The 23873-nt window shown below is 44.5% G+C and overlaps 1 protein-coding gene across 1 annotated transcript in view; it reads left to right on the top strand.

Moving 5' to 3' along the window:
- SETD5 (SET domain containing 5) overlaps window positions 1-11905 on the top strand; it is a 91367-nt gene extending 79462 nt beyond the window's left edge. Inside the window, exons 21-24 of the mRNA XM_089654345.1 lie at window positions 25-320; window positions 829-962; window positions 2960-3039; window positions 5520-11905. Coding sequence (XP_089510471.1) covers window positions 25-320; window positions 829-962; window positions 2960-3039; window positions 5520-6077 — 1068 coding nt within the window. The 3' untranslated portion in view covers window positions 6078-11905. The remainder of the gene's footprint in view (window positions 1-24; window positions 321-828; window positions 963-2959; window positions 3040-5519) is intronic.
- The last annotated feature ends 11968 nt before the right edge of the window (window positions 11906-23873 follow it).

Raw genomic sequence — 23873 nt, 5'->3', positions numbered from 1 at the left:
TTTACGGATTTATTTTTCGTGCAGGTATCACTCTTAGAGTATCGGAAGAGGAAGCAAGAAGCCAAGGAGGTGACGTCTTCCCCTGGTGGAGACATAATACGCTGCTGTGCTGGGACTCCAACTCGCCAAAGCAGCAACGGCTCCATTTCTGACACAGACCTGTCTGCTGGGTTGCAGCTCCAGGCACCAACGTCCCCACAGAGTGGCTTCTCTTCTCCCTCCCATCCGTCTATGCCTCAGACCGAAGAGGTCAGCCCTACCGAGATGAGGACAGTAAGCTCTGGTCAGAGTAAGGCTGTGGAGAACATCAGTAGCCGCTGGTAAGTAAATTATATATTTTGTATTGGAATTTGAGAGCATCTAGTCATAGTACTAGAAGGTAAAAGACTCGTCTGGTCTGAAGTCTTTTAGATTATAAATTATAGAATGTCTAAAGTGTATTTCAATAACTCTTTTAGATGGACTATGAAATGGGTTAGAACCTTGGTCAGGATAATATTGCGGTCTTTGTGCCTGAGAGATTTTCCCTCTGTCCTGGTGACCATTGTTACTATGTTGGGAATCCAAAACTTTACATTTGTCAAGGGAGGAGGAATAGAGGGAAAATCTTTCAATGGGGTCCCCTTTTCCAGTGACAAGAATGTAAGACAGGTTTCTCACTTAGGTTGTGTCTGGGACAGGGGGAATAATCTCTCAAACATGAGAAAATGATGGAGTGTTAACCATTCCCTACTGTATCCATAATTAAAGTATATCATTTTTTGCTTTGGATTTACTGTAACGTTTTGTCTTGTTTGCTGATAATTCACACAAGGAATGTATTGGCAGGATGGTTCCAACATCAGTGGAGCGGCTACGTGAGGGGCAGGGAATCCTGGAACGTGTCTTGCGGAGTGGGGTAAAAGTGCAGCAGCGGGGAGAGCGATCACCTTCCAGAGACAGTAGTCTGGACAGAGAATCTGGTAACAATAAAAGCACTTTATACTTTTGGCTGCGCTTTACTTGATTTATTATATCTGTAAATAACATTTGTGCTGTAGTGAAAGACAGAAAAATCTGCATCTGCAAGTAGCGTTTCTCCTACCCTAAAGCAGTGCTTTTTTATGTTTTATTTTCCCCAACAAAAGTTGTAATAAGACCTACGGCACTGGCTGAGACAGGTGTGTCCACCTGAGAAATCTGGCTAATAAGTGGTTTAAATCAGAACTCCAGGCAGATACAAAAGACCCAAATTAACGTGATCTGTATTCATCATTTGTGTGTGGTTTTTTTTTTTTTTTTTTACATATGCAATGAATATAAGCACCTAAATATGATCTGATATCAGCCTCTTGCAGTCCTTGTACAGCAGACCTGGAGTGTGAGAGGAAGAAGCACAAGGTTCTGATCAGTTCTTTGCTGTCAAAAAAACCATTCTGATAGGAAGTGAAAGATAAGCTCATCACTGCTGCATCTTTTTACTGTCCAGTCATAGGCTTTGGGGGTTCCAAGGTTACCAGGGCTCAGAGGAAGTAGGTTGAATGGCGACTGCTCTCACACTTGAGACTTCCAGTGGCGCAAAAAATGCTACAGGTGATATATCTAGATTGAGGATGAATATTGCAGCAAAAGCTGGTTTTGTTTCTTTAATTGGGCTATTCATTTTATATATTTCATTTGTGGCTGTTCTGCTTTAAATCTCTAAGATCCTCCAAAAACAAATATTCAGGGCAAAGTGTGCCTTTTAATCTGCTTCTGATCACCATCAATGTCCGGGATTGTTTAAAAAAAAAAAAAAAATAAGCATTTTCTAAAGCTATCCCTGGCTGTCAAAATGATAAATCATTTGAGACCATGAATGGTAGGTGCACACAAATTATAATGTTGCATTACAAGCTTTTCATCCATTTTTGAAATGTTTGTGTCACCAACTTTACAGAGAGCCCTTGGCATGTAGTCCTAAGCATTCCTGTCAAGTTGGTGGCATATGTTAATGCTTAGGGCAGTGTTTCTCAACCTTTCTTGAGTCAAGGCACACTTTAAAATTTTGGTCAGTCCTGAGGCACCCTTTAAGATTAAGTCTTGAGGCACCCCGTTCTAAAATGTGAAAAACTATAAAATAGTTTTATATAACTCAGCAACACCCACACATGTAGGATACCCAGGTGATTTATTCTTCTGAAGCAAATACACTTTTGCACACTGGTACTGACTAGTATTCCAGTGTTTCACCTCTCCCTCAGTTTTTCTCCATCGCTGAGCTAATATGACCCCTGCACTGATAGAGAGGGCCAATGGAGGGTCAAACTAGGATGCTGTGCAGGCAACTGACATCCTCCTCATCAGTCGATGTCATTGGTTGTCAAGACGCTGGCGGCTAGAAGGTTATAATGGTACGCAATAAACACCTGTGGCTTTGTGTAACTAAAAGGCAGACTTGTTCCACCGGCTGGCTTGTATACAAGTTTTGGTCAATTTTTTAGACATTTTGCCAAGGCACCCCTGAAGAAACCTCAAGGCACCCCTGCCTGGGCACCCTGGTTGAGAGGCTGGCTTGGGGTATATGTGCTTTGTGCTCCACAGCCAAGGGAAAGCCCCTCTGTGTGTTGTGCAGTACTGCCCATGTGGAGCCCAGGTACTCATGGGACTATATCAACTAAGCAGTGCATGATTTTCCTCCTTCAGTGTATGTTAGGCATATTTCAAACATTTTGTATTGTCATCTCTCCGTTCGGCCATACTGTTCGTACTTAGTGAATCTCGGAACAGACTAGAATACATGACGCAAAGCCTTTAATTTGTATCACCAGCTCACTCTAATTTGCAGTATTTGTCTATCCATAATATCAGTATGTTGAAGTGCCAGGTAATTCACAGCGAGGTTTGAACATAACATTTTTGTTTCCATCACCTTTTCATTTCACAAGACCTGCAAAAATTATTCAGCGCTTCTCTAAACACTGACTTGTTTTCATCACAGAGGATGGAGACTCAGAGGCGATGAACATGGCTGTTTCTAAAGGACCAGCCGTCTACAGCCCTTCCAGATACAACTACCAGGTAATCATTCATGATAAAACAGGACATAAAATGGTTCTGCAAACCCCTTTTTACTCACAGAAAGCAATTTGTTATAAAGAACATGGGCATCCCCACCATCCCTGCCTGAACCGTAAAAAAAAAGTACATTTTTAATCCGGTCCAGTTATGTGTTGTCACAGCTGCAGCTCAGGGAGTGCTTGACAACAACAGGGAATTCTGGAAACCATGACACCACCCATAGGCTCCCATAGCAAAGCCATTGTTGGCGTTCCTCCTCTCCCTTACAGCAGCCGTTCACTGACACAGGAGCCGGAGCTGCAGGATCACATGACTGGAGCAGATTAAAAATAGGTAAGTACACAGATCTTTTCTCTCCTAGATTGTAAGCTTGAAAGAGCAGGGCCCTCGATCCCCTCATGTTTTGCATTGTATTGGTATTGTTCTGTCACATGTTCTGTCCCCCTTTGTAATGTACAGCGCTGAGCGAACTATTGGCACTTTATAAATACTGTATAATAATATACAAGTTAGGAGGAGGGGGAGGGAACATTTTTAAGAATAGGTAGTCTTTTCTTCTACTTCAAAGATGTTGACATTCATTGAATACCACTGGTTGTCTTCTAACTCGCCCACCATGCAAGAAAGGGTGGAGAAAAGGTCAATCCGATTTCACCCTTAGGACAGTTTCTCTATCAGTACAGAGGGTGTCCTTATATATTTGACAACATGCTGAATGGCTGGCTAAACAAACCTACCCTTGCACCCCTTTTATTGTCATGGATAAGATGCTTAGTGGATACAATCCCTAGATATACTTAAATGCAAACAAATGAAAACTCTGAGGATATAATGTATTTTTCACTTTATTAATGTATATCCGTTACTTCATGCAGTTGTTTCCGCTGGACACGTATAGAAAACATCATCAAGGGAACTTTTCTTAAAAGTATAACTGACTGTAAAGCATTTAATGACCACAACCAAACAAGACACACAACAAAGACATGAAAGAGTACTATGTCTGATGTAGGCTGCACTGTTTGTGGCCTTTTTTCTATTTGTGTATTTTGTTCTTTTGTTTTGTAACAAAAACCAGAAAGCTATAAGGAACTTTTTGTTTCACAATACAAATTAACCTTTTGCGGTTCAAAGTTTGAAGCTCCCCTTTGCAATGTAGGCTTGCTGGTATCCAGGAGCCTGTTACTCGCTCTTTAGTTTCTATAATACAGTCAGTCTAATGCTTAATTTAAATTCAGTGTGCCAGATCAGAATTTTCTTTCATGTATAAATCTCCAAACTGATTTAAACACAATTACTAAAATATGGTAAAATCTTTAACTTAATGTAATTCCTAAAGATGTTTTAAAAATCTGCATTTTTCATTAAAAATATACCAGGTCATGCCAACAAGGTTTTTGTTTTAGACATTTCCTGTTATAGAACAAAAAACTGTCTGATTATCTCAAAAGCAATGATGACCTAGGTGTGGAAATTAAAACTGATAAATTACAAAAGAGCTGTGTGTATGTGTCTCCACGCTAAGGACACACTAGGCCTAAAGCCTCAATTTTATTTCATCTTATAATAAAATGGCACAAATGTATATAAATTATAATCCAACAGGTGTGTATTGGGTAATGGGAGGTCCTTGCCATGGAATCTCTTAAGGAAAACTGAGCAAATTCATTTTTCCTCTTAGTATGTCACCACTAGAAACCCCCTCAGCGCACCCTGAACAAAAACAAAAAAGCACAGAAAGCGGTGAACCCACACCTTCGTTTCCTGTTATAGGGGGAAAACTGTTCCCCAACTTTGCTCCTGTTTGATGCCTGTCTAATGCTTTCTTGGTGGAGGCTAAAAGCGGCCATGCCAGCACACATTGCACAGTCAAGATTCTCTGTTCTTAATGAGAGGAAACCATTGCTAAGCCATGTTGTGCAGCCATTGCTGAGGTTAGGGCCCTTTCACATGGGTGGCTTCTGTGAGCTGATCCCCTGCTGTTCGGAGCAGAGTGGGCAGATGACAGGTAGGTCCGTGTCTGTTTAGTTACAGCAGAGCAGTCATGGACAAACCTCAGGAGGAAACGGACTCTGCTGCCGGTTTACATCTGTCTGCCTCTGATCCGGTCCACCCAAGTGAAAGAGGACGCAGTCCTCGGTTTTTCTTAGCGGACTGGGTCAGACCCAGAGGTAGGCGGGTGTATACGGACACAAGTCCATTTACACCCACTTTTCCTTAAAAATGCATGGGCCATCTCATCAGGTCCGCCTGAAAAACTGACAGCGGACCTGATCGGATCGCCAGCATGAAAGGGGCCATAGGCCCCATCTGTTCTCTGGTTAAGTTACTCTTCCTTACATTGTTCATTGGAATACTGCTTGCATACTACCGAAACATTTAGCACATACATTAGCATTTCCAGTCCTTGGATACTTATTTGCAGTTTAAATGTTCTTGTACAAGGTTTGCACACTCCTCACCTGTTCCATTTTTTCCAGTTCCTGCAGTGTGACAGTCCTCAACAAGAGACGATCAACCTCCTCTCTCAAAGCTCGTCACCGTTCCGCGGCCCAGCTGCTCAGCCCAGTGGTTACAGCTATAGGACACTGCAGAGGACAGGACACGGTCACAACGAGTCGTCTGTCATTTCCACTTCCTATTCAAGTCCTTCCCATATTGCTTCCACAGACTCGCCCAGTACCCAATGTTCAGGGAGCTCTGGGTATTACAACAGCCAGCAGCTTTATGGGAGCAATGCTGGCACGTGCCAGCCAAGGAAAAGCTTCCATCATCGAGGCCCCAGTCGTGAGGCAAGTCCAGCCCAATTGCTCAGGACAGACTCTATACCCTCAGACTCACAAGCCAGCACTGGGGCTTCTGGCAACTCCACCCCTCAGGGGTCCAGATCAGACTCTCGGACTATAAACATGTCAGGCTCCAGGATTTCTACTGTGTCTAGCCCGCAGCATTATCCACAGCGCACCTCTAGTGTTCACCAGTATAGACTGCAGCAGATGCAAGGCTCAGGAGTTAAACCGCAGACTGGCCTTTCATAGGACTGCTTGAGAGGGGAGAACAGCATAGCACTATCCTGTCAGCCATTCCTAACATCTGCCCCAAAAAGGGGGGATGGATCAAAAGGGTGGCACAAACCTGCTCCAGAGGAGCTTGATTGGGTTGGTTTTGGACTGAAGAAAAGGTGGAGGCAAAAGCTTGCTGGTAGTATCAGCTCCCACTCTCTACACTCACACATTGCAAGAAAAGTGAACACCTTGAGAATCAATTTCAGTTGTGTAGACCTTCAATATCATGCAGTTGCTCGGTTTTTCTCTCTATCACCAGAAACCTCCTGTAGTCACTTGTGCAGTAAGGACAACTTTTATATGAAATAAGAATTAAATGGTTAATAAAAAAAGATGAATTTAAAGGGCAGGGAGAAAGGGGTTTAAAGAAGCACCTATATTTGTAGCATCGGGATATAACCGTTTTTTTTTTTTTTTTTCTTTCCGTGGGGATGAGGGGTGGCTAGGGGATCTGGGGTAGGGGCCAGAATTATACAGTTTGGCCAATCATTCCTGAGACACACAGATCTGTCCTCCATTCCTCCGTATTGGGCGCCACCACTGCCAGTTGCAAGGTGACATTTGTTAACATTAAAGGGGTTCTTGAAAGTAAGACTGTTTAATTTTTTTTAAATTCATTTTACTTTTATTTCTCGTTATCGGGAGAGTTAAAAGCTTAGACTGGTAGGAAACTTGTCAAACTTATAATACAGTTCGCTTTAAAGGTTTTTGATGGGACTTGAAATACAACAGATACTGTACATGTAGCGAGATATCATCTTCTCTGTGATAAGTCCTGATTTACATGTTAAAAGTAGCCGTTCCAATGCTAGCTAATAGTCACTTAAGTAAGCAGCAGCTAGTCTGTCGCATTTTGTGGTTTTAAAATGGCAGTGATGTGTCTGTAACCCTTAGCAGCCAGAGCTCAATCTTATGTTTTATCGACTGCTTTAGATTACAGGAGACCATTGCATTTCTCTTGATTCTCCAGGAAAGAATTCAGCTTTTCAGTGACGAAGGGTGGAGCTGCTCTGTAATTTATAAAATTTTCTGGGTTAAATATCTGGAGAGAGGTCAGATGGGCTTACACAGGTTGGCCGTTGCACAAGCTATCTTTGCCACAGGTTTTTTTTTCCACCGGTGACCTTGGCACAGTATCTCTGTGAAGAGTCTCATTTAACTGGACATTCTACTTCTACTAAAGCTTGGCACTGGTGACTTCAGATAACATCCAAAATCTTCTGCCGCTGTTACTACTCTGTGGATTATAAATCTCTGAACAGCACCCCCATGAGTAAGTGGAAGTGTTTCTTGGGGCATAACTATGGGACTTGTGTCGAGGGGCTTTGGGCTTACATTTATAGGCAAATGCAATGCATTGCAGATGCATTCTGCTTAATTTAACATGAGATCTGAGATCACGGACGGGTGCAGATGACCTGTTCACCTCTTATGCTGCATCGACCTGTCCAATTTGTTTTTGCATATTCCCATTGAGTTGTATAGGGAAAGAAGCTGTGGTTACACAAAAGCCCCTCCACATAGGCCCTTAACGTGAATTGGTCATCAGGGCAGAATTGCTAAAACTGGAAGAACACCGCTCTGTGTGCTGCAATGTCATCTACCCTGATTTTCTGTTGGGTGGCTCCATCTTCCAACCCAACAATGTATGTATGAGCCCCTTTTTTATCAAGTACCACCATCCTGTGTGAACTCAAATTCACCCTGATCTGATCCAAAACTAGATTATGCAAAATTAGAGGATGTTAGAGGCAGTGGGGATGTGAACGGGGCCTCAAACATGGCTGAAGGATGGTGTGGCCCAACAAAGAAACCAAGCCTTGGGACAATACCTATTCAGCCAGTTTAACTGCTGAAAACTAGAGCTGATACCTGCACTGGAGTCCAGTTTCAATTTTAGATACAAAAACAATTTTGCTACTTTGGTTTAGGTAAATATTCTTGCCGTTTTTATTGTTTTGTTTCCCTGGAGGCCAATAACCTCATGTGCTGTAAATGCATGGCAGATCTGTGACGACTGAACAATGTAAAGAGCAGAATCGGTTCCTATGTATTTTGAGTGAGAACGTTGGCTGTATATAGGCTTGAGTCCTTGTAACAACTGTACATACTCTAAAGCAGGTTTTCATGTTCCAGGTAACTGCTGCATTGTACTATGCTGTATAGTAACGGGCATCCTAATGATAACCTATATTTTTGTATGGAAAAGAAATGTCCTTTTTTTTTTTTTCTTTTAATTTAACATTTTGTGCTTTAAAGTTCTGTTCTTCACATGTATTGGGCAGGGCTCCCAAAAAATGAAACCTATGTGCTTTATGTTGGCCATTTATTAGAGGCATTGATGTTTGCACCGAATTCGAGACAGATTGAATGTTGCCTATAGCAATTGCTGGTAATTGGGATTACAGCTGTTTGTCGCCAAATACTGCTGTGTACCTTTGTTAGAGCAAAAGGGGTTGTCTATTTTATGTATATGGGAATACTCTGGGCATTGTGAACAGATACTGATCATTTAGGGACCCCCCCATCAATCTGCTGTGTTCGGAATGTGAAATAAGCTGCTTGCTGGGTTTTTTTGGTGCACCATTTTGCTGAAGCCGGAGCTGCGTAATGGTGAGAAAAGGCAAGTCATTTGTAGAGCTGCTTTATGAACACCCGGTAAGCCAATGACTAGCCCCACCGTTCTGGCTCACTCACAAGTGGCAATGGTTTCCAATCTATAGCTGCGAGCGGGGGAAGTCCCTTTTTAAGTGGACAGAAGTGGTTTTCCTGTGCTGCAGTCTTGTTCAGAGCTTTACCTCATTAAGTGGACAGTAATGGACTTAGGAAATATTTGCAATCTCAAAAACAGCACCATACAATTGTACACAGTAGCCTTTAAGAAAACAAAAAAATACTAAGGCCAATATCACACTTGCAATCCTATCGCTGACCACAACTTGACTGGATCCCTGTGCAGGTCAGAGAAATACTTGCCTGTCTATGGTGTTGTACCCTCACTGGTTGGACACGCAAGGCATCTCCCACTGGCAAGAATCTACAGAATGTCAACCAGCGAGAGAGCAAGACTTCCTTCATCTGGCCAGCCAAGGAGCAATACCATAGCAGCCGGTGAGTATTTACCTGGACCCTTGCAAACAGTCCTCACACTGACCATTGAAGCCAATGACTGGATCTCAAGTGTGCTACGGCCTATACAAGGACAGAGGGGAGAAGGGTCTTCTGGAGTTTATTTTTGCATCATCGTTAGAGTTGGCCGTTTCACGGACCCATTTATAAATCAACAGTTTTTGTAAAGTTCAATGATTATTGTGCTTCCTCTTTGCATGAGATAGTCATGACCCTGACATAGTACATAAACGCACTTGCACAGGAGGTCGTTTTTATATACGAAGTGAACAGTTATCGGCATGGAGGCTGCTAATTCACTAAAAAGCAATGTCGGTGTGTTTTGCCATGGTGATATCACTGGCCACTAGCAAAGCTGTATCATTTTATTGTGAGTGGCTCACAAAATCGATAATCAGCGGAGTCATCTTTAACCCCTTCCCGCCGGCGCCTCCCGGCCCTTTAAGAGTTTCAGAAGCCGGGAGGGGTTTAGGGATCATGTGACCGCCGTGATGCGTCGTCACGGCGGTCACATGATCGGGAAAGGTCACGATCGAAAGAGCAGACCGGGACCTTTCCGTGAGTACCGGACATGTGTGCTGGGAGCGGGCAGGGTGCGCGCTCTCAGCACATATGTTTTTTCTTACCCGAGCGCAAATGTGCGGCCGCTCAGCGTCTAGGCCCAGACGCCGGGAGCCCGCACATTTGTGTGCGGCTGGCGTAAATGGGTTAAGGGAAACTCTTATCAAGTGTCGTTTTTGGTTTGTGTTGGTCCTTTGTGTTCCGTACCTGAATTTCACCTTTGCGTCTCAATATTGGCAAATGGTGTTCGGTAATCCTAATTTAGGAAGTATATTCAGAACCCATAGCTGTACCTTTTTTAGATGTCAGGATTCGACAACACAGATGATGTGATGGGTTCAAGACTTCCCAGAAGTCAATGGCTTCTTTCACATGAGTGGATTCTTGCTGGTGGAAGAACATCTGCGGCACGGCTTCCTCTACAAACGAATGGCCAGCGCTGCCATATAAGCATGCGAGTAGAGCCCATGACCAGCCCTGGATGAAGTTTGCCTCCAGGGTTGTCATTACTTGCCACACAAACTGGCCTCCTTGTATGCGGCCATAGCATAGAGTGCTGCTGCATCCTGAGGTGTCGTTTAGATGCTTGTGAACACACAGCCTGTCTGCCCTTGTTTGCATGAGGCTTCTAGTGTATTGGAGTCATCTACATGGTGCCGTCACATCCACCTGCTACAGCCATGTCTGCTAGATTTGGCCTCTTTAAACTGACAATTTTTGGTTTAACAGAACTTTGTCCAGATAAGTATACTTCTCTACCACCTAGACTTCAAATACTGGTTTGCATTAAACTCCTTGCAGCCATAGCTACTAAGTCAGAAAATGGACACCTTGCAGCACGTAGTTTTTCAAAAATACTGGTTTGACCCACTATTTTACAGATAGTCCAATTATATGAACAGACGTCCCTGAAGGGCTGCATGAAACCTGAACTCCATTTATGAGCCCCGAGCCCTTATCTGAGATTAGCCATCCTGAAACACACAGGTGCTTGAGGTATCTGGCAGCTCCTCCTATAGCCACCAAATGCTTCTTTCTGAAAAGGGCAAAGACCTCACACAGCCCTCAGTTGTCCCAGAAATGTGTTGAGAGGTAGAAATCACTGAGCAAGCCCTGCATGAGCAAGTGAAAACCGTTCAATATCTCCCTGAAAAATCGAAATGAGAATTTACCAGCCATGAACCCCAAGACACAGTATACAATGGAGCTGGTCATTGTCTACTTTTGCTGCTTATACCTGCTATATATTGTCAGACCTTTCAGCATAAGCTTGTTTTTTTTTTTTTTGTGTTTTTTTTTTTTTTGTTTTTTTTTTTTGTTTTAGTAACTATGAAGGGAGGCAAACCTTAAAAAAAAAAAAAAATTGCATATTTACAGGTTTGGAGCTATTATTACTCTCCCTCAGTTTACTGTAGTAACTGGCAGATATTTATCTAATTTTATATTCAAAATTGAAGCGTTGTAGGCTAGCTAACAATACGGGCGTTATAATCCACGGTGCTACATGAAATTTTCGTTTCCCCTCCCACAAGACAATGCTGTGATTCTTTACGTACCCCTTCTCTCGCTCTCACTTTCTCTCTATCCAGATCTCCGGAGTAGCAGTTGTGTTTTTTTTTTTTTTTTAAATTCGGTTTTAATCTCACTCAGTGACTGTTACAGAGCATTGTCCCCTGGAATTAAGATTAAGAAGTCCCTTTTAAAAGCAGGAAGAGATTTTAAAATAACAAAGATTTTTTTTTCCCCCCACCCCCGTTTACTTAAAATTTTTATTTTAATTCTAAACTGCCTCTGGGTTTTTTTTTTTTGTTTTTTTAGGTTTTTTTTTTTTTTTTCTCCCCCAGACTTTTACAACTGTGAGACTGGTTAGGGATGGAAATCACGTCACCCTTGTTTTGGGTCTTGTATACTGTATATTATGTGTGTGTATAAACATCACAGGGTCTGTATCGCAAGCCTCCACTTTCTGTTAGGCCTCGTGATATGGAATGCGAGGCTGCAGGAAGGAGCCGACCGCTATCATCACTCACGTGGAGTTTTTACACAATGATGTAACATTTGATCTTTCAGAAGAGATGTAATAATTTTGATAATAAAATACTTACCATGAAGTTGGCCTGTTTTTGTCTTTAATTAAATCTGTTTAGCCTGAGAGGGACGAGTAGTGCAGAGAGAGTACACAGAGGCAAATGTCACAGAACCCGATGTGCAGGACATTTATAAGGGAACTTTGATATACAGGAGGGGTGCAGCAAAAGATAGGGGTGCTCCGTAGTAGAAATGCAATGAGGCAAGATCACTGTGTAGAGGTATAACAGTGCTGGACTGCAAGAGGAAAACCAAGATCTGCAGCGACGCAATATGGCACAGCAAGCAGGAACACAACAGGGCTCAGGACCTCGCGTTGCATATGTCTGACTGTCCCTGGTGATGTCATAATGGAGGGAGGCCTGGGAGCAGGAGTGAACTGACAACTCATGGGGCCCCCAGGCAATAGGGGATCATGGGGCCCCTGTGTCCTTGCCCAAACTCGAAAAAGGTACCAGGGGCATCTCATGGGGCCCCCTACTGACCCCGGGCCCATGGGCAGTGCCCAAGTTTCCAAATGGTCAGTCCGCCCCTGCCTGGGAGTATGATCTGCGGAGGATGGTCTAGAGAGGGGGGGGGAGCTCTAGGTGTGTTGGCCACAAATTCAAATCTCCCAGGCAACACACCGCAGCAGGAGTGATCAGAGGGTGCAAGGAGGATGCTAGTCATGGGGATACAGAGGGGCGCTGCCCCTAGTGGCTTTGCCATGGTCTTTTGCCCTCACAGGCATAGGGAGCATACACAGAAGACGGGCAAGAGGAGGAAACTCTTTTCCCCATCTCGGGTAAATACATGCCTGAGTGTGATTTATATTGACCTGATACCATGGCATGCCCTCTTCCAGTGCAGTCTCAGGAGCGCGGCTGGGGGTGAGCAGTTTGTTGCAGCTTGGGAAGGAAAGCCTACTGTGCCATCATTTGCAGAATGATCTCCCTTCTGGTGCAGTTACAAAATATTAACATTCCTAAGCTAGCAACATTGCATTCTGACATTAATGCATTGTTTTCATTTAGGCATGCGGGGGCCATCGGACGCATTGTGTGTAGAGCAGCCTATTCATTTCAATGGGTTATCCTACATATGAGAAACACAGAAAATAAGTCCCTGTCTCAAAAATGCACAGCACCGAACTGCATGGTTCTGTAGCCCCATGTAGTTTGTGCACTGGTTTGCAGACGCATGCGGGTGCCATTAACAATTAATAGTACTGCTGTGCATCTGCTAAATTTTGCACGTTCCCAACATGCATAGATGGCTTTACTGGCCAATGCGGGGTTCCCCTGACCATATGTCGGAGTGCTGGAGACATGAGAAAAATTTCTAGTATGAATTGACTTTAAAGTGTTACTAAACCCCGGACCCTGCATTCACTATATCTGGTCTCCCCGGACCCTGCATTCACTATATCTGGTCTCCCCGGACCCTGCATTCACTATATCTGCTCCCCCGGACCCTGCATTCACTATATCTGGTCTCCCCGGACCCTGCATTCACTATATCTGCTCTCCCCGGACCCTGCATTCACTATATCTGCTCTCCCCGGACCCTGCATTCACTATATCTGCTCTCCCCGGACCCTGCATTCACTATATCTGCTCTCCCCGGACCCTGCATTCACTATATCTGCTCTCCCCGGACCCTGCATTCACTATATCTGCTCTCCCCGGACCCTGCATTCACTATATCTGCTCTCCCCGGACCCTGCATTCACTATATCTGCTCTCCCCGGACCCTGCATTCACTATATCTGCTCTCCCCGGACCCTGCATTCACTATATCTGCTCTCCCCGGACCCTGCATTCACTATATCTGCTCTCCCCGGACCCTGCAGTCACTATATCTGCTCTCCCCGGACCCTGCAGTCACTATATCTGCTCTCCCCGGACCCTGCAGTCACTATATCTGCTCTCCCCGGACCCTGCAGTCACTATATCTGCTCTCCCCGGACCCTGCAGTCACTATATCTGCTCTCCCCGGACCCTGCAGTCACTATATCTGCTCTCCCCGGACCCTGCAGTCACTATATCCGCTCTCCCCGGACCCTGCAGTCACTATATCCGCTCTCCCCGGACCCTGCAGTCACTATATCCGCTCTCCCCGGACCCTGCAGTCACTATATCCGGTCTCCCCGGACCCGGCAGTCACTATATCCGGTCTCCCAGGACCCTGCATTCCCTATATCCGGTCTCCCCGGACCCTGCAGTCACTATATCCGGTCTCCCCGGACCCTGCAGTCACTATATCCGGTCTCTCCGGACCCTGCAGTCACTATATCCGGTCTCCCACAGTTCACAGAACATGGAAATGTAATTATTTTAGTAAGTATAAATGGCTAAATACCTTTTCTCATTAGCAGTACATAGCAGTCTTGTGACTTCTATCAGTGTCCAGCAGAGAACTGGAGGAGTTTTCAATCTGAAGTCTGGATGGCGCTGACTGGCCCTGTGCTGATCACATGCACTCTCCCAAGAAAAGAAAAAATTTCTCTAGCAATATACACCAAACTGAGCATGTGCAGAGTGTCTCCATATGCTGTATCTGGTGATAAAGAGGGAGACACTGGAAGAAGGGGAGGATCAGAGAAGTCAGGATCAAACAGTGGTTTTACACAATGCAGAGGGTTAACCCCTTAGGTTCCACTGAGTATAACCAGGATGCTTTACTGCATATACAGACTGATTTTACTGTCGTGGGTTTAGTAATACTTTATTAAAGCAGCAAAGTGGCTAAATGGTTAGTATTTCCTCCTGGCAGTACTAGGGGTTGTCTGTTATAATCCCAACCACGGCACCACCTGCCTGGAGTTTGCATGGTCTCCCTGTGCCTGTGTGGGTTTCTTCCTACCCTCCAAAGACATGCTGGTAGGTGAATTGGCTCCTGTCTAAATTGTCCCTAGTATGTGTATGTATGAATGTAAGTTAGGGACCTTAGATTGTACACCCCTTGAGGGTTAGGGACTGATGTGAATGTACAATATACATAGAGAGAGAAAACTGTGTGAATTGATGGTGCTATATACTGTAAATACCTGTAATACATATTTTCCTAATAAACATCTTAAATTACTGCATGCCACAATTTATGAAAATTTTTCACATGACATGAATATCACATGCAATGTATGTTAGTGAATTGACCACCCCCAGTCCTACTCGGCTGAGGACACACCGGTGTGCTAATCCTTTTTTTTTTGCACATCCATTGACAGTGAAGGCACAGGGACCTCCGTGTTCTTTTTCTGAAAAGTTTGTATCTCTAAAATTGTGGCGTAGAACGTAGTGGTGTTTATTTTTACAATTGGCAATGCGTACCGCTTTGTGTTTGCCCTTCTTCCTGAAGACCTCCTCGTGGCACTCATCAGCATTCAGCGTGATTAACTCTCTGCTGCCGCTCGCCCTCCGGTTCACCCACCTCCACACCATGTGCTGACGGAGCACCTCTAGTGCCAGCATCAGCAATCCCCATGGTAACCACTGCAAGGTTTCCATGGCAACAGAGTGCGCCTGTAGCACCTTCTCCCTAGCTGATCCTGCCTCCCTTGTTTAATCTCTACCTTCGCCCCCTCAGAAGTGAAGCCCTGCTTGCCCACTTGTATTGAATCTGCAGGCAATCTCTATTAAAGAATGTCTCTAGCCACCAATCAATGTAACCCTCCACCTAAATGCCAAGGCCATGCATCTCTAGGACTACTTTCCTGAATATATCTGTAAAAGAAGAATCGGTTTATTCGTAGAGTACCAACAATTCGCATAGTGTGCCTTCACTTCAGACCCTGCTCCCAAGGAGCTTACATTCACTTCAGACCCTGCTCCCAAGGAGCTTACAATCTAAAATCCCCTTTTCACATGCATGCACATATGAAGGCTAATTTACCTACCAGCATGTTTTTGGAGTGCAGAAGGAAACCGAGCCAAACACAACCTGCAAACTCCATGCAGATAGTGATCTGGTGGGGATTTGAACCAAGGACCCCTGTGCTACAAAGCAGGACTGCTAACCACTGAGCCTCTGTCATATTTCTTTTATCAGTAGTAAAACAATGGGCTTCATTTTCTGCTAGATATCAGCATAACAGCCAAACAGCAGTTTCAGAAGCAGAGGCCAGGAATAGCAGATTACATATTCTTCAGGTTTCCATTCATTAAAAAAAAAAAAAAAATACCTACAGGACACGCCACAGGTGCTCTTGTGTACATTCAATTTCCATTCTCTGCTGAAGACCAGCCGAAAATATTAGGTGATATGTATAAATGATCTGGTATGCACTTCAGGTCCTTGTTTAGGCACTTCCTGTTGTAGTGACAATGCTCTGTCCTGGTTTAACACTTATGCTCCTGTGTTGTCAGATAAAAACCGCATGAGCAAATGAATGCTGAAACTCCTGCGCTGGACGACGAGCTCCATAATGTCAGTAACCCCACATGGAGTACTTTTTGGGAACGCAAGCCTTGCCCTCACCAGACCAGGGAAATCCAAAGGAGCTGTGTGCAAAGAAACAAACAGAGGGCGCACGGGTCTAGTGCATTACCTTGTAAAAATGAGATTTATTGAATAAAAAGTAGTATACTCAAAAGAATAAAATCAAAAGCACATAAAAAAAGGCAGCATGTTCCAATCTCCCTAGATGGTGGCTGTTGGGGGACTGTAGTCGTCCAAATTTCTGCCGCGTTTCGGGGCAGAGACTCTGAGGAAGGGGTTCTGCCTCAAAACGTGTCAGCCATTTGGAGGCCTACAGTACCCCAACAGCCACCATCTAGGGAGATTGGACCATGCTGCCTTTTTTTTTTATGTGCTTTTGATTTTATTCTTTTGAGTATACTACTTTTTATTCCACAAAAGACAGCATGGCCCAATCTCCCTAGATGGTGGCTGTTGGGGGACTGTAGGCGTCCAAATCACTGACGCGTTTTGAGGCAGAACCTCTTCCTCAGAGGCTCTGCCTCGAAACGTGTCAGTAGTTTGGAGGCCTACAGTCCTCCAACAGCCACCATCTAGGGAGATTGGACCATGCTGTCTTTTTTGTGATGTGCCTTTGATTTATTCTTTGAGTATACTACTTTTTATTCAATAAATCTCATTTTTAGAAGGTAATGCACTAGGCCCGTGCGCTCTCTGTTTGTTTCTTTGCACACATCTCCTGTGTTGTCACCCTGTCGCACGGACTACCTGTAAAGACTATAAAGCATACACCTGTGGATGCCTTCATTCACACTAAACCGCATGGACGGGTGAATCTTGCACTGCAGCTACTATATTGTCACAGCGGACAGCACAGTGCCTGCGTCTGGACGTAAGAGGTGCTGTGCGCCCAACAAATTTCCAATTTTTGTTTCATCCAGCTGTATTAACATACAAGTGAAAGCTATAACACCGATTTATGTCAGGGAAAAACAATTGAGTACTGTCCAGGATACTTTTTTTTTTTTATTTGCACTAACAAAGAATTTTGAGGACAAGCTTTGTCAGGAAAACAAAAATTGAAACACAATCTCAGAGTTGGGAAAAGGATCACCCCCCCCCCCCCTTTGTATCAGTATTTTGTTCAACCACCTATTGCTTTAATTCCAGTCTTTAGTCTGTTGGGAGAGGTCTCTACTAACTTTGCACATCTAGACTTTGCAATATTTGCCCGCTCTTCTTTGCAGAACTGCTCAAGTTCAGTTACATTTGATGGTGACTGTGGACTGCAGTCTTCAAGTCATTCCACAGATTTTCAATGGGATTTAAGTCTTGGCTCTGACTAGTTCATGCAAGGACATTCACCTTTTTCTCCTCCAACCACTCTTTGCTCACTTCTGCTGTGTGCTTTGGGTCATTGTCATGTTGGAAGGTAAACCACCTTCTCATTGACAACTTTCTGGCAGAGGACAGCAGATTTTCCTCAAGAATTTGATGGTATTTTGCCACATCCATATTTCCTTCTATCCTGACAAGTTCTCCAGTCCCTAGTGCAGAGACACCCCCCACCCAACAGGATATTACCACCTCCATGCTTTTCGGTAGGAATGGTGGTATTTGGATGTTGAGCTGGATTGGATTACCAGAAGACATATTGTTTAGTTCTGAGGCCAAATAATTCAATTTGAGTCTTGTCTTATATCTGACCATAGCACCTTTTTCCATGTGGCCTCAGAATCTTCATGGTGTGTTTTGGTAAAGCTCAGTCATGACTGCATGTGGCCTTTCTTGAGGAGCGGCCTTTTCTTGCAACCCTCTCATACAAGCCACATTTGTTTAGAATTTGTGATTTTGTCACATGCACACAATAACCACTCTTTTGACCACTGCTTCAGAGTTGCTGTAGGCCTCTTGGTAGCCTCTCTGACCAGTTTCCTCCTTTGCTCTTTTTCAAGGACTTCCTGATCCAAGAAGGGCGTGTGTAACAAATATCTTCCACTTCCTAATTATAGACTTCACTGTGTCTCTTCTAAGGGATTAATAAAGCAGTTGATTTTTATTTTTTTTTTTTGTATCCGTCTCCTGACTTGTGCCTATCCACAATTTTATCCTGGAGATCTTATGACAGTGCCTTGCCAGCCATAGTTGATTGTTTGCTGCAGTTGCACTACCGGGGACTGAAATGCTCCAGGAAAGCTCTTTTCATGCTCAACTAATCAAAATGATCACAGCTGCCATTGAGAAGGTGGTTAGCTACACCTGATTGCGTTTACAAGTCATTTTTAAGAGGGGGGGGTGATCCCTTTTCCAACTCAGGTTCCGGTTTTTGAATATTTGTAAAACCGTTTTCTGACATGTTGACGTTCCCTTTCATTTGGATGTTATAAGTTGAGTAAATATAGCTGAAGAAAACAAAACCTGTGTATGTCTTCATTTCAGGCTGCAAAGCAACAAAATGTGACATTAAATATAGTGGGTATGGAAAAGAATCAGCCCCCCCCCCCCCCCTTTAATCAGAAACTGCAGGATCTTGTAGTTCCACAATACAGAAAGCCTTCTTTGTGGTCCGCACTCCTCTATTGGCATCTATTTGTCCTTCACGGAGCTGTGCTGCGCTGGTGACATGAGCAGCAAAGTCCGGAATTTTTCCACTTCATTTGTGTCACCTTATACATCATCCCATTGAAGGGTAGATTTGATGCCACTTAACTCCAATGGGCACTTCATAAATCAATGCCAACATCCTGATGTGCAGCTTTATAGCTCTGAGGTGGCAGATGTGGCGGACTAGGTGACACAGTCCTTCCTGGCTGATGGAAACCTCCAAATCCCGGAACAGATCGCTGGAAGGTTACTTCAAATTCTATTAGTAAATGACATGGACTGACCCAAACAGCAAGTGATGTGTTCCACATATTTATATGAATTTAAAGGTCAACTCCACATAAGACCACAATTTGCATTTTAGTTGAACCCGAACAACTAGTGATTTATGTTCCACCTTCTTGTTTGAAATTAAAGGTCACACTTTTTCACATTTTTGTTGGCGAGTTGAAGCACACGACAGGTTCTTGCATCACAGAGATTACCCTTCCTACTCTGTGCCCACTTGTGAACGCTTCTGGAGATCAGCTAATATATTCTGTTTGTTCTAATTACAATTGCATATTAACACTTTAACACTGTCTCTGCCAGAGACATTTTTGTTTTGTTTGTTTTTTTTTGGGGGGGGGGGTTGTGTTTTTATGTTCTTTTTTGGTTTGTTTTTTTATGTTTTTTTTGTTTGTATTTTATGTTTTTTTTGTTTGTTTTTTTTTTTGCACACTTTTAAAAATAATTTTAGGCGTGAAGATTAGGAAAAACCTCCAAACATGTTTTCTAAAAGCAGACACCCTGAAGAACAGGATGGTGGTAGTTCCAATTTTCTATGTCACACAATATTAGTGCAACGGTTTAGCAAGCACAGCTTTTCAGTAATATGTGGGGGCGGGGGTTTTGAGTGCCTGGGTGTCAATTTTTTAAATTTTTTTTATTATATTGGGGACCAATAGACCTCAGTGTGATAGCACTGTGCTGTGACAGGTTCTCTTTATTGAGACATCAGTTGTCTATTAGACCCCCGCCTTCCATTAAAGCTAACAGAGCACAGATCATGCTCCATTAGCGTCTTCCCTTAAGGCAATGGTAAATGGGCTCCTGCAGGTTTATTCCATATTGTGTTGGTATGCACTGCATATTAGCACATGATGACAGACCTAGCTTTTAAACGGAACCCTCCAGCGCTGAGCTGTCACCACTCATGGTTCTTCCATCTTTTCCTGGTCTTCCTTCTCTCCTCTCTAGCTGTTTGAGTGTCCATGGTTGCAATGACGTCTCTCCCATGCATGAGCAGTGACCTCATGGGCTGGAGTCCATGTGAAGTTCTCATACATGGCATAAGTTTAGGAGATATTCATGGTACCTACAGGATATACAAGACTTCTAAGCTTACCTGTAGGTACAGGTTTTATGTTAAAGTTTACCACTGCTTTAAATTGGCCCTAGTCTGGTATTCTACTAAGCACACCTCACGATCTGCCCAAGAAGCAAATAAAGTGCGTCCAGTCCCCAGGGAGAAAAGCACAATAGAAATGAAAAATAATTTATTAAATTGCTAATCCAAAGATGAAGTTATAAATACATGTTTCTCTAGTCATCTTCCAGGATGGCACACCTGAGAGATGACTAGCTCCCAGGGTCAGACTGACCATTCGGGCATTGCCTGAGGGCTTGGGGTCAATAGGGGCCAGGTGAGAGGCTCACTAGGCACAATTCATTAAGCAGTATCTGACCTCATCTTAATATGAGGTAGGATACCGCATAGCATTTAAAACAAAAACATTTTGAATGTACCAAAAAATGCCACTAAGTTACCGCATGAGTTATTTTATCAAGTCATGCTGAATTTTAGTAGTGAAAACCATGCGGTAATGTTTCAGTTGTCAGCGGGGTTCTCCACTGCCAGCTGAATGGAAAAGAAAGAATTGCTGGCAATTAATTTTTTTTTTAAAAAACTGTTGTGGGGTCCATCCATCCATACCAAACCCTTTGGGTCTGGTATGGATTTTGAGGGGAACTCCGATGCCAAAATAAAAAAAAAATGGCGTGGGGTCTCCCCCCCAAAATCCATACCAGACTCTTATCCGAGCATGCAGCCTGGCAGGTCAGGAAAGGGGAAGGGGGGGGGGAGCGAGCGAGTGCCCCCCCCTCCTGAAGCATACCAGGCCACATGCCCTCAACATGGGGGGGCACCCCCCCAAAGCATCCTTGTTCCCATGTTGATGGGGACAAGGGCCTCTTCCCCAAAACCCTGGCTGGTGGTTGTGGGGGTCTGCAGATGGGGGGCTTTTTGCAGTCTGGAAGCCCCTTTTAGCAAGGATGCTCCCAGATCCCAGCGCCCCCTCTGAGGATGGGGTACATGGTACCACTACCCATTCACACACAATAAAGTGTAGTGTAAAATAAGATAGGAGACAGTCTTTGACAAGTCCTTTATTAAAAGAAGAAAAATAGAAGAATGTCCCCCGAAGTAGATCCAACGGCAATCATGATGCCCGCTGCTGCCACTACCCGAAGAAAAAAAAGGCTCTGCTCCCAACGCTGGCTCTCAGCTGTCTGATTGCTCCGCTGGCTTGAAAGTTCTTAAATATGTAAGGGGCAGTGCCACCCGGGGATATCACGTATGTGTGACCTCGCCCCTTGTGGCATCATCAACCAAGGCATGCTGGGTCAATGATGTCACAAGGAGGTGGGGCCACATGCGTGATGTTGCTAGGTGGCCCTGCCCCTTACATATTTAAGAACTGTCAAGCCAGCGGAGCAGTCAGACGTTTGGGAGCAGTGGTACCATGTACCCCATACTCATTCACATGGGGGGGATGGGATCTGGGGGTCCCCTTGCTAAAGGGGATTCCAGATTTCAAAAAGCCCCCAGCCCGCAGACCCCCACAATCACAGGCCAGGGTTGTGGGGAAGAGGCCCTTGTCCCCATCAACATGGGAACAAGGTACTTTGGAGGGGAGGGACCCCCTGCCCCAAAGCACCCCCCCATGTTGAGGACGTGTGGCCTGGTATGGTTTTGAGGGGGGGGGGCGCTCGCTCATCCTCACCTCCTTTCCTGACCTGCCTGGCTGCATGCTGGGATAAGGGTCTGGTATGGATCTTAGGAGGGACCCCACGCAATTTTTCCTTTTAGCCATCACAATGGAAGGGAGGATAGGCGACTTTCGGAAACTGTCTATCAAGGAACCCTTCCTGGTGGTATTAGAGGAGAGGGTAGTGCTTAGACAAGACCCTCTTTATTTGCCCAAGGTGGCCTCAGGGTTCCATAGGACACGAGATTGTCTTACCGTCCTGTCAAAACCCTTGGAATGAGAGGGAAGAGAGTTTTCATTTCTTAGATGGCAGATGGTGTTTACTGACATATTTAGATAGCATAAGTGACTTCAGGAAGTCGAGTCACCTTTTGATTTTGTTTAGTGACCCGAGGAAGGGACAGTAAGCATCTGGGCCAAGAGTAGATGGATCAGAGAAGCCATCTCCTTAGCCTATGAGCAGTCAGGGGATGTAGTTCCCATACACCTGAGGGCTCGCTCTACTAGATTGCTGGCGACCTCATGGGCGGAGAGGGCTGAAACATCGATTGAACAATCTACCGAGCAGCCACATGGACAAGCCAGGACACCTTCGTGAGGCACTACAGGGTAGAGCTGTTGTCACCTCAGGACCTGGCGTTCGTCAGGAAAGTATTAGAGGCAGTGGTCCCACCCTGAGGTAGGCCTGAGTTCCTTGATTCTCGTCTCAGGTGTGCCGTCCTAGAAGATGACTAGAGAAAAGTACCAGTTACACGGTAACGGTATTTCTGGGAAATCTTCCAGGATGCCAGGCCTACTTCCCACCCATATCTGCTGTTGATCAATTTGAGGCAGAATATCTTTTGTGCACTAAGGAATACTCCTGCATAACCGAGGAATGGAGGGAAGGGCGGGGAATTTAAACTCTGTAATTTTTTGTGTTTCCTGTCAGGTGGAGATAGTCATCTCTCAGGTGTGCCGTCCTGGAAGATTTCCCGGAAAACACCGGTAAGTGCAACTGGTACCTTTTCAAGCTGTCACTTACTTTATCTGAGACCCTCCCCCCATTGTTGCATCCCATTCAGTGAGCCTATCATGCCCTGTTCACACCTGGGCATAGCAGAAACTAGAGTTTCTGCTCATGGTTGTGCAAACGCGCCAAAATGTACAAAGTGCTTGAGATGCCATTACTTTCTAATGGCACCTCAAAAGCGGGAAGCACTCGCGCGTTTTCTGTGTGAATGGTGTGGCTCCAAAAAAAAAAAAAAGCATAAAAAACATGACGTGGTAGGTGAACAGGGCCTCAATGAAAGCAGCATAACATCTGTGCTCATTGTCCAACATTTAGCAGCGGAGACCCCTAATCACAACGTTCTCTCTCATTCACCAGCAATAACTCTGTAAGGATGGTCCACTGAAGGCTCTTGCAGCTTTAGAACATCTCATTCTGCTCCACAGAGGAGCCCAAATTCAAGGCTTCACTTGATAACAAATGAGGCTTGTCATTTTTCTGTCTCCTTATACCTTCTTTTGTTTCTCTTATAATAAATGAAATATCTGAAGAGCAGAAGATGAATACAGCTGGAGGAGGGCAGATGAAAAATCCACACAGAGCTGGCTCAGGTGTTGTGTGATGGAGTGTGGTGGTTGATGTGTGGACAGCTCTGAGGCCCATCTGCCGTCTGTAGCCCCAGAGTCACGATCTTCCACCATCTGTCTGCCGTACAGCCCTAATGAGCTGATAGGAAAATAAATGTTCAGATTTACTCAGAATTGCTGAGAGTGGACTAGAATTCTGTGATTTTAGAAAAAAAGAGGTCACTTTGCTGTTTCTGGAGAGGAAATGGTGCCTATAAATCCTGACCTTGGTACTCTATTTGTATCGTATGTGCTGGCATAACCTGTCTCATCAAACACCAACTACTGCCATGAATAACCCGCTCCTTCACAGGGGTGGTAACTTGTTCTTACCTGTTCTATG

The sequence above is a fragment of the Staurois parvus genome, unplaced genomic scaffold (genome assembly GCF_062004578.1).
Source record: "Staurois parvus isolate SC_StPar_1 unplaced genomic scaffold, SC_StPar_1.0 ptg000757l, whole genome shotgun sequence".
Classification (NCBI taxonomy): domain Eukaryota; kingdom Metazoa; phylum Chordata; class Amphibia; order Anura; family Ranidae; genus Staurois; species Staurois parvus.
The sequence above is the reverse complement of the archived record's forward strand: the minus strand, read 5'-3'. Positions and strand labels throughout refer to the sequence as shown.